General features: G+C 51.5%; 1 protein-coding gene across 5 annotated transcripts in view; it reads left to right on the forward strand.

Annotated features, from left to right (window-relative positions):
* ATP2B4 (ATPase plasma membrane Ca2+ transporting 4) overlaps nt 1-11,600 on the forward strand; it is a 91,855-nt gene that overhangs the window by 37,805 nt on the left and 42,450 nt on the right. For all 5 annotated transcript variants that reach the window (XM_081825025.1, XM_081825024.1, XM_081825021.1 and 2 more), the window contains exon 2: nt 6,618-7,283. In XM_081825025.1, the coding sequence (XP_081681151.1) occupies nt 7,091-7,283 (193 nt within the window). In that variant the 5' untranslated portion in view covers nt 6,618-7,090. The remainder of the gene's footprint in view (nt 1-6,617; nt 7,284-11,600) is intronic.

Genomic DNA, 11,600 nt, shown 5'->3' on the forward strand with positions numbered 1-11,600 from the left:
TTATTTATTTATTTGAGAGAGAGAGAGAATGAGAGAGAGAGAGAATGAGAGAGAGAGAGCATGAGAGGGAGGAGGGTCAGAGAGAGAAGCAGACTCCCTGCCGAGCAGGGAGCCCGATGCGGGACTCGATCCCGGGACTCCAGGATCATGACCTGAGCCGAAGGCAGTCGCTTAACCAACTGAGCCACCCAGGCGCCCCCCATGAGCAGCATTCTAATGGGCTCATACATATCTTTTTGTTTAAATACATCCCTTAAAATGTACAGCATCACTTTAGATCATGTGTTTTTAATTTGTGTAGAAGCTATTAAAGCGCTCTGCCCCACCCCAACGCTGTTTCTAAGATCACTGGTATCGTTGTGTGTACATCTGATCTGTGTTTCTAACTCTTGCCTAATAACCGCTGTTATCTAGTGCACGTATTCTGCCCGCCCATCCCTGGACAGGGCATCTCAGGTTGCTGCACCGCCAGTAACGTCCCAGTGAACATCCTTATGCATGCCCCCTGCTGAACTTGCATGGTCATTTCTTTGAGAGATGCACCCAGGAGTAGAGCATGGGGCCAGGGTGTGCGTAGATGTAGTTTTGACTTAGAGGTACCAGGTGACTCTGGAGAAGGAAGAACTCTGGATCCCTGAGGCTCAGGGGTGGAGGGTGACACCTTTTCTCCAGAAAGATAGCTTTGATTCTCGCACTACATTTCTGCTGTGGAATTGAAGGCTTGCTCAGCGTGGCAGATGGGGAGGAGATGGGTCAGCGAGACAGCCCCATGGGTATTGCCCCCCAACCAGGAAGTGAGGTTCTCTCTTCAGGAAGGAAGGAACCTCCAGAACCCAGGTCCTAGGAGCTGGCTGAGAATTAGCACTGGGTTCCGGGACCTCCGAAGACTGAAGGAAGGTGTGTGCTCAGGTCTGCTTCTGCAAGCCAGGGGGCATCGGAGGGGCAACAGGGCAGGGCGGGCCTGGGGAGGGAAGGAAGAGCCTGGAACCGTGATGGGGATGGGCTGCCAGACCTGAGGGCAAGAACTGGCCAGAGCGGGCTAGGATCCGAATCATGGAAATGAGGGGCCTGTAATGAGGAGGGGCAGAGAAGCCTCTGCGTGGGGTTTAGACCTGCAGAGAGAAGGGCCAGCCAGGGATGCTTCACGCCAGGCAGACCGCCATGTTCAAGTGCTTGCCATATTTCTTGACAAGGCATGGCCCTCTCAGAAGCCTGGGAGTGCCTGAAAGGAGAAGCAAAGCTTTGGAAACGGTAGGTGATGGCCCAGGAAATGCCGCTGCTGGAGACAGGAGAGAGAGAAGCTAAAGCAGGATCTCTCTGTCTCAAATGGTGTTTCCAGGTGTTTCCCTGCCCTGTTTCAGAGCCTTTAGGGCTGGCTCTTGGGCAAGGGACAGAAAGGTTTATGTGGACCTCCTCATCAGGCTTTAGGAGGTAAAGCTGTAGGTTTTTTCCCTTTGTGTCACAGGATTGTCCTTGCCCTTGAGGCAAGGTGGCTTGGATTCAGACTGGGGCACAAATCCTGGCTCTCTGAAGCTCTGTTTCCCTGCCATAAAATGGCAATGCCCTCCCTATGGGGCTGTTGGTGAGGATTCAGTGAAACAATATACGTAATGATGGTAAGAGCTACTGCGTGTGGACCGACCCCTCCGTATCAGCCGCCATGCAACGCATTATATGTCACATAACGCACGCGCCCGCGCCTACGGCTTCTCATTCCCACACAGAGTGCCGACTCTGGTACCTGGCTCACTGTATGCGCTAATATTATTTCCCTCCCTTCCGACCCCCCACCCCATCCCCTCCCCCTCCCCACCCCATCCCATTTCCTCCCCTGCAAATAGGGAGGAAAACAGAGCCTCACTTGGGAAAGGGCGCTTCCAGTCTCCCATCCAAGTACTAACCAGGCCCGACCCTGCTTAGCTTCTGAGATCAGACAAGATCGGGCGCGTTCAGGGTGGTATGGCCGTAGACAAAAGGGAGCCTCTGGTCAGAGAGAAGGGAACAGGTTATGCGAGGGGGGCCGCTGGAGCAGGTTCATATTTCAGTTTGGTGCCATCTAAGGTGGGACTGGCCTTGCCCCCCTCCTTCGAAATCTTGCCTCCTTCACCCGTCACGTCCCCAATGGCAGTGATGCTCGCACTCCAAGCAAAGCATCTCCGAACGCTACCAACACGCTCCTGAGCAGAGGCGCTGCTGGTAAAGAGGACAAGCCAGGGCAGGGCACCAGAGTCTGCTCTACTGAGCAGCCCGCCCTTGCAGCCTGGAGGCCAGAGTTGAGTGTAGCCCTTATTATTCCAGGCAGGTCGAGCTGCGGTGATGAGCCAGCCTGACTCCCTAGCCCCTGGCCCCTCCTCTTTCCTTTCTCCTGTTTCCATTCATACTTCATTTCCCATGCACCGTGCCAGATTCAATAGGAGCCTTTGGCAGGGGAGATTCAGGGGGTGGCTTCCTTCCAGATCCTCAAAAGACCCTACTCGATCCCCTACACGGGAGCTACCCTTTCTCCTTGTAGTCTGGGGATGGATCTCTTCCTTAGTGCTGGGAAGGTTTCCAAGAGAAAGGGATTCCTTGGACAAAATTGGAGGAAACAGAGTGTCTGACTATTGTTTATGGTTTGATGGCTTAGGGCATGAGGTTCTTGTCTCTGGCAGCTCCCTGTTTTGGAACTTGCTAGCAAACCTCGCTGCAGCCTGAGTTATCAGGAAGTGTGGGGTAGTTTGCTTCTCAGGTGTGTATGGGAGTGGGGGAGGGTCTGTTTCAGCCCCTGTAATGTAATATAGTTGATTCTGAGCGAGAAAGAACAGGAGGAAGAGTCAGCATTTCCTCTAAGTGGAAATAGGTATTTTCTGTACTCCAGAGACACTGCATTTTAAAGGACCTCTTAGATGTTTGTCAGAAAATGAGGAGGTCCAGACTCGAGGGAAGGAGTAAAGTGTCACAAAAAGAGCGCCAGACAGCCAAGGACGCTGACTTGCCAAAGACTAAATCGCTTCTTCTCTCGTTAGACCTCAGTGTCTTCATCTGTGGGGGGACGGGGGAGTGTCCCAGCTGTCCTCCCTAGAACTGATATATGACAGTGCTTTCACACGTCATTACAAATTGTAGAACAGATGTCACAGGACTTTAGGAGGAAAAACATTGACATGATTCAGCGATCATGTAAAGTAATACGATTTCTTGCCCCTGAAGGAAGCGATGGGAGGGTTTGCTCTTCCATCCTATCGTCCTTTAAGCTGGCACAATGCTAGAAACTGGGAGTGAGAACATACCTTACCCAGAATGCCCCGAGCTGAATGACTAATTCTGACCTGACAAGAGGTGGTACCTCCCAGGCGTCTGAGCGTTGCGTCTGAAGCTGAGGCTGAGGCTGAGGCTGAGGCGGTGTGAGCACTTACAGATTATTCTTTGCCAGTTGCCTAATAAGGATAGGGGCTAGGCAGGCTTGGCAATTGCAGAGAGCTCACATTCTAAGAGCTCAGAGAGAAGTATGGGTGCCTGCGACGCCTCCGAATTCCAGAAGAACTTTCATAGAGATCCCACCTTAACCTGGGCCCCCAGCTGACACAGCCCACTTTAGACTCTGTACCAGCCGCTTAGTGCTTACCCTCCTCTGTATGTGTCTCTAGAACAAACCTGAAGCAGACACACTTCATTCTTTTCCACACGTCCCCTATGTTCTAATCTTAAGTGTCCTTTTCTCTTTGATTGCCCAAGTGACTGAAAAATTTCTCTTCTTTGATATCTTGAGGAGAGGTTCAAAGTAAGGAATTCTGACTCAGACTGTCCCTTCTTCTTTTCTAGAAATCTGAGTTTGCCTAGCCTAGTGGTATTGCCAATGGTTATAACCTAGCTAATGGTTATTGCTAATGAAGGTGCCTTGGAATTTTCCATTCTTTTCGAGGGTTGGGAGTTCCCTCCAGCAAGGAAAGATGGAGGGGCACATGGAGCTTATTGGCCTTCTGCTTAAAGGGCTAGATACCAAAAGTTCATTAAGATCAAAGTAAGCCTTCTCCCATCACTTGAGAGCAGACATGCTGGACGCTGGGCATCTTTCATCTAAGACTTCCGAGCACTATTTCTATCTCTCATTCCTGTCCTTCATCACTTTCTGAGGATGGTGTGAAGAGGTAGGGCTGATTTTTTTCCCCCCAGGTAAAGGCAGGAGGAACTAAGCCCTAAGAAGGACAAGTGACTTGCCCAAAGGGTACCTGGGAAGATGGTAAATCTGGTTCTGAATCTGCTACCAATTATTCAACAACAACAACAACAACAACAAATTAACGGGATGCCCACTGTATGCGGGCTCTCTTCAGGCACTGGGGATAAAGCAGTGAACAAGACAAGTGCAGACCTTTGCCCTCAAGGAACATAGAAAAAAAATACAGAGAAAAAAAGTAAAATCTGATTTCCAGTTTAGCACTCCATCAGCACGGTTCTCAACATCCTCTTGAAAGGTTAAGGAGTTCTACTTACGGGTCAAGATGGGCTTCTTACTGCTATAGCTCTTCCCACTGCTTCCAGGCTTAGGCGGGAAGCTGAACTGGAGGGACAGTCTGTGGTACCCCACCGATCCCCGTGCCAGTCGGGATGAAGGGAGTTTGATGTGCTGCTTCAGGTTCCTTCCAGACCTCTACTGCCCAGGCTCCTGGACGACATCAAAAAAGAAAGGCAGAAAAAAGAAAGGCAGTATGATATTTGAAAAGCAATAGCAACAACAGAACAAAACCCTGCTTGCTTAACCCTCTGTAGGTCAGAGTCACTCTAAAAATCTCTGGTAAAAGGAGAAGGCAGGGGTTGCACTAGGGGGGAGGCAGAAGCGTAACCTCCTCCATCCCCTGGGACCTACCGGAAAGAGGATTGATGGGAATCAGCAGGAACTTTGGCCACATGTGCTTTTTGGAAAAGTACCTGGTAAAAGAGTCAAGCCTTTATCTGATGGTTCTTGTGCTTCTTTGTTCACCTTCTAGAAGGGAGGCTGTCATCTGTGTGTTAGAGAGGGGCTGTCCAGAGCTCCTTGCCACCCCCTGGTAACTGAACTCAAGTCAATGGGGACTGTTTAACCAGGGCTGGGCCCCCAGGTTCTGGTGCTACATTCAGAAAGAGCCCCTTAGGGATGCCTGGGTGGTTCAGTTGGTTAAGCGTCTGCCTTCAGCTCAGGTCATGATCCCAGGGTCCTGGGATCGAGTCCCGCATTGGGCTCCTTGTTTGGTGGGGAGCCTGTCTCTTCCTCTTCCTGCTTCTCCCTCTGCCTGCCATTCCCCTGCTTGCACTCTCGCTCTCTCTGACAAATAAATGGATAAAATCTTAAAAAAAAAAAAAAGAAGAAGAAGAAAAAAAGAAAATGCCCCTTCACATTTTTTGAGCCCCTTCACAATTAAATGATCTGGGGGCGCCTGGATGACTCAGTCGGTTAGGCGTCTGACTCTTGATTTTGGCTCGGGTCATGGTCTCAGGGTCATGGGATCAAGCTCTGTATCAGGCTCCACGCTGAGTGCAGAGTCTGCTTAAGATTCTCTCTCCTTCTGCCCCTCCCCCCCCAAATAAATATACAAACAAATAAGTGGCTGACGTGTGGCAGTGGGTCCCACACGACAGGCAGGAGCTGCACTCTAAAGCTAAACAGGACAAGGATGAGCCTGTCCACCTTCAGCCCTTTATATCCTCACCTGCACATAGCTCTGCCCCTCCCCCAGTCAGAGGGGGAGCACCTGTCTCTCTGAGGAGAGAAATGCTGATCTGAGACCCCCTGGTGCTCACTCCCACACGGGCTAACGCTGCTCTCCCACTGACCTTGCCGTGGCCCTGGGCTCTATCTGAATTGATTGCTGTCTTATCCCTGCCAGCCCAGTAACTTTAACACTCATATTTAACTTTAAACTCTCTTCCTTCTCCTCAAAGGTCCTTCTGTCCCCTTTATGTAAAAAGGCTCCAACCTGTATGGCCGGCTGCCAGAGCATTTTACTCTCCCCTTTTGGAGAGAGGGAAAGCTTTTTGGAGGGGTGGGCTTAGCTCCAAGACCTGAACCTAGTACCTGACCTGCTGACAGCAGCTGCGGGCTGCAGGATTTCCGTCCGGCTGGAGGCTGAATATTCTGAGGGGCCCCCGAGGACGCGGGCATCGCCTACCAGGTTGGCCTCCTGGCATGTAACTGTATGTGTTGGGTGCAGGATGCGCGGGTGACAGCCTGGCAGACCACCCTCCAGATCACTCTGGTCTGGACTCCTCTTCTGACCTCTTCTCCCCAGTTAGAGGCAAGGTCAGACGAAAGGATTTCGTGGTGGGGCCCGCAAATGAATAGACAAGGAGAGCATGAGAGCCGTTAGTTTCTGAAGCTGCCGGATCCGTGTCACTTGGCTTGAGAGCGGTGTGTTGGCAGGACGGGGGTGTATCTGAAATTACTTCTCTACATGGAAGTTTGCAGGCTGCTGGGGCCTCCTAGGGAGGAACGGGCCCCTCCTGAGTCCGTCCGCTCAGCCCAGGCCTCAGCGATCGGTTTGGCTCAGGCATCAACTGTCACCTAAACCCTTGTGCTAGAATGAGTCCCTCTTGCCCTCGCAGATGCCAGATCCTCACGGCCGCTCTAATTGTTTTTGTCTGTCTTTGAATCTTTATTCCAGAGATCCAGTTGTCAGCGGTATCCAGGGAGCCCTCCTCTTCCTCCTCCTTCTCCTGCCGCCTCTCTACCATCGCAGTTGCTGGTTGTTGCTAAGGTGGCCTCCATGGTAACATGCACATCCTGTTTACACCTCTATCTGGGCAAGTTGGTCTAAGCTAGGAACCTACCTACCCTGGACAAGCACTTCCATCACTACCTGGGGACAGCAATCATCGTGACACGTGGTCTGGCTTCCACTCAGTTCCCCCATCCTCTTCCTCCTCTCGCTGCCAAGCTTCACACACAAAAAGGGATCTGGGCTAGAGGCTGCTCCTCCAAAGCCTATTGCACAGGATCTAGTCCATCTATTTCCTAACTGGGCTCCCAGAGAAGCAAGAAGTAAGAAGAAGTGAGGCAGAAAGGCAGGCGTCCCTGATCAGTTAAAGGGAAACTCCACATTTTCTCTGGTCGAGGGGCTTGGTAACAGCAGACAAAATGACGAACCCAACAGAACATGCCTTGCCGGCCAACTCGATGGTCGAGAGCCATGAAGGGGACTTTGGCTGCACAGTAATGGACCTGAGGAAGCTCATGGAGCTGCGTTCCTCTGATGGAATCGACCAGATCAATGTCCACTATGGAGGTGTAATGAATCTCTGCAGTAGACTGAAAACCGACCCTGTGGAAGGTAAAGGCCAGACCAGGGGCGGGGAACCAGAGCAAGGTGGCTAGTGTTCAAAACTGTTGCTTCCCTAGCTCCTGGAGAACGCAGTGGGAGACCTCCCTGGTATATCTGTGTCTTTTGAGAAAAATGTGGTCTCTGAAGCACTGAAAGGGGGTGAGGCCATGGAGAGCCATTTCATTCCTGGAGATGGTGTTCTCCGAAGATCATGCTTTCTTCCGTTTTCTGTTATCAATGTGCAGAAAGGAGACAGTTTACCTCTGTTTTACAAATGTTTATGTTAGAGATGCTTTTATCAGCAAACAGTCAAGTCTCTGATTCAGGATCGGTCTCTGATTACAAAAGAATTTAAGATACAGTTCTGCTCCACACTGATCTTACAGTGTAACTGGGGAGAAGGGGCACCAAAAAAAATGAATGAGTCCATCTACCCAATGTGGCATTTCTCTATCGTGGACAGTTAGAAATAGGGTGCAAAATCATTGGGTATATAGAAGTACCTACCAAAGCTTTGGATAATTCACTTTGTTTCATGTCAGGGAGTTATTGATGACTTTCAAACCCGCCTGGTGCTGTGGATTTGGATCGAGCAGAATGTTGGTGTGAATTTCTATTTCATGTTCCCTCTGTACCCTGCGACTTCTCCTCTGCAGAGCTGAGGGTGTGACAGGGATACAGAGGGTTTTCTGTTCCTTTTCAGCTACATTCAGGTGCTGGGGACCCCAGGGTGGATATGGCAGGCACAGTCCCTCCTTCCCTAGAGCTGACAAGAGGATACACAGAAACTGAGGCAATTTCAGAAATATTGTCACAGTGCTGTGATGGGGAAGAGCTGGGTGTGATGGAAGCAGCCAGGACAGGGACCTAAGCTGAAGGGACTGCAGGGGAGGGGAAGGGGCTTAGAAGGTGAATAGGGACTCCTGTACATCTGATTGTCTGGGACGGCTCTGTCCTGACCACGCTCTGTGGTAATTGCTACCACTCACTGAATGTTCCTGATGTAAGATGCAAAGTATGTGTGCCTCACAACCTTACTGAGCAGCTGCTAGGTTTGGGGAGCTGAGATTCTTTGGGGGAGGGAAAAGCAGGAAGGGAAAAAGTCTGTTTTAAGACCACCCAGCCCGAATTACGACTCTGGTTCATTAACTGCAGGATTTAGGGTACTATTTCCTGCCGCCCTAAGATCTCTTGCATTCCTGTTCCCAAGCCTTGGGTCAGTGGCGTGTTCTCCTGAGCACTGTCCATTTTTCTACAAGCTGGGACATGCAGGGATGGGCTCTTCCTCCATGTGGTAGATTGAAATTTCCAGTAGCATTTTCAATCTGGAAAAAAATTGAACACATAGCCCCAGTGATAAACAATAAATGCTTACCCTCAGCACTACTCTATTACTATTAGTACTTCCAATGCTAGTATTATTTACATAATAAGATAGCCAAGAAATTGAAGTGGATGAAGTAATATAAAAAGTTCTGGTATTTCTCCCACACTCCGGCAGATGGATGCGCCCTACTCAGAGACCACTGCTTTAGAGAATTCTAGTGTTGGAGGGGAGTAAAGAACCAAGCGAGCGAATATGGGATGGGAGGGATGGGAGAGGAAGATGGCAACTGGCTTCTTTGACATTTTCTTCCCTGTCTTAGAGCGTATAGTGTGTTTCAAAATATCTGCATTGAGGAGTATGTCAATTTCAGAATAGAAGCAGAGCCAAGCTCCTTCTCTTTCCTCCAGCCCTCTGCCCTGTGGCCATCACCTTGAACTCTTGCCCCAACTCTACTAAAGATGCCAAATAAATGATCCTAAAAACAGTGTATGTGGGCCTGGCTGCAGAGGCCAACAGTCTGGGCTACTCTGCCCATCACGCTTGGGGCGGATCTATTAGCACTACTTTAAGATGTGAGAGAGACTCAAGCCAGAAGAATATCTTGGCGGGAAGGGAGAGGGTGGAGGTGGGCAGACCAGCTCAAACAGCCAGAAAGCAGCTACGCTGTGATGTGAGCAGTTGAGGCAAGTCCAGGTAGCTTTATAAAAGAAATACTTAGTACTTTATAGAGGGGTGGGAAAGGCTTCCTACCAAACCCGCGAGAAGCAGCATCAACAGCTGGAAGGAGGAGGGTAGATGATGGAGAAAGAGGAGAGTGAAAGTGCCCTCCCTCTGTTCCTCCTCCCCCTGCAGGGAATTCCACGTTGCATCCTGGGAGTTCCCTGTCTGACATGAGTTATGTGCCCAGGGCTGAATGAGGCCAACAGCGTGTGACAGCTCTGGGCCTTCTCTGCCCTCTCTTCGCAGCCCAACCCCGGGCTCTGCGAAATCCAGTCCACCCCTCCTTGCCCAGAGCGGGGCTTCTGGGGTTGCTGGCATAGTGCTACCAGGCAGGGGCCAGAGAAGTCTTGATGGGGATCGGGGATATGTCTTCCTGCCAGGAGCCCTTTGTGCTGCAATCCTTTGGGAGCTCAGCAGAAACTCTTGCGAGTTCTGTGTTGTTTTGAACTTTCTTACTGCCTTGCATCGAGCATCAGCTAGGGCTGGGAAGAAGGATAGCACTCCCTCCTTGGCTGAGGCAGATGTTGCGTCTACCCTTGGAAGTAGGGCTTTCGCTCTTTTTATTTAGCTCCGAGGTGTGAGCACCGGAGAGCATGACACTGGAGGGGTGCACACGCAGGCCGTGTGGGAGCAGGTGGCCGGCGGAAGGCTGCGGAGGGCAGACGAGGGAGCTTGCTTTGTCCGCTCCAGCTTCAGAGGCGACAGAAAGGGCACAGAGCGGAGGGCCAGACGAAGGGAGACATGCTGCCTTCCTGAACCGAGAATGAGGTAGCGGCCATTCTTCCCGAAGTCCAGCATCCTCTTGCGATGACCCCGGGGAGATGGCTTTACCTCTAGGGGTTGGAAGTCCAGCAGACTGAGAGCACATCTCCGAGCCGTGGGTGTGGTAAGCTGGAGATGCTGATGTAAGGAAACTGCTCTGCCTCCTCAAGAAGTGGAATTTGGTTAAAGCCTGTGGTCCCTGCGCTGATTTTAAGCTCCTCCTCCCCTTCGCCCCCAATCCAGGGTGTTTACGGTAGGACCTGAAAGGCATTCTTCCTTTCTTTGGACTTGAAAGGTATTCCGATGTCTGTTCTCATATACCAAAGTGGACTGCCTTCGAATCAACCCAGAGAAACCTCTCCCTTGCATTATCTGTGTGGGAGAAGATTCTGCTGTCTCTTTGGCAAGGTATCATAACTCAGACAGCTAGGAAGTCCCTCATGATGTCTAACCTCGCCCCACCCTTTCTGGGGCTGAGCTGGTTCTCATAGGGGTGCCTCTGTCGACAGTCCTTGGCGTCCCAGGGAGGCGGGCGGCCGTGGCCCTTCCCTGCTGGAGCCAGGCCACTGAGGGCTGGGTGCAGGCTCTCCTCCCAAGCCCTCGTTCCCTGCACAGGCCGTCAGCACACACAGATTTTCCACGGCTGCCTCTCCATCTCCAGCCAGCCTGGGAAGGGGCCATGTAACTCCCCAGCATGGGGTGGGAACGATGACTTCACAGCCTGACATTCTTGTCGCCTCTCCCAGCTCATGTGTTCAGTCTGGTGCTTAGGGCCAAAAGTACTCCTGATTTGGGTGGGGCTTTCTCACTCATGTTCTTGGGGACAAAGATTCCTCTCTCTCTTTTTTTTAAATGTATTTCTAAGGGAAATCCTTTTCCTGCGTTTCCAGCATTCTCTCCCTGCCAAGTGTTCCTTCCCCTCTCCGGGAAGCTGTGTGAGTATTTGCGAAGCAACTGCGGAGATCAGGGGCTAATACCCTCTCCTTGGCCAGACGAGTACTTCTGTGATATCACAGCTGCAGAGAGCAGGGCCTGAGAGCCTCTGGGGGCAGGAAGAATGGAATGGAAAGCCCAAAATTGGGGATTGGCTGAGCTCCCGGTCCCGCATGGCTTTCCCGTGCCCCCTAACCACAGGTCCAGAGAGGATTCCCAAGGCTACTAGGCTCACAGCCCCCACCGGCCCCTCCCTGCCCCAGGGCACGCTGGGAACTGGGACAGCCACTTGCCCGTCTTAAGGCAGCCACTGCAAGAGCTGAGGGTCGCTTAAGGTGGAGCAGACAGATGAGAGAAAATGGCAAAAGGGAAGTAAGTGTGTGACTCCGAGAGCATCTAGGCCGGAGCAAGGCCTGACCTTTTTTGCTTTCCTTAATGGGTCTTGTTTGGCTTGCTTGGGTCCGAAAAGGCCATCCTGGACCTTTTATTGAGCACCAGATCCATAGGCTTGCTTGGGTCCGAAAAGGCCATCCTGGACCTTTTATTGAGCACCAGATCCATAGGCTGGACTCTGACGGGCCTGG

This window comes from Leptonychotes weddellii, chromosome 6, assembly GCF_054177405.1.
Source record: "Leptonychotes weddellii isolate Sample4059 chromosome 6, ASM5417740v2, whole genome shotgun sequence".
Lineage (NCBI taxonomy): Eukaryota > Metazoa > Chordata > Mammalia > Carnivora > Phocidae > Leptonychotes > Leptonychotes weddellii.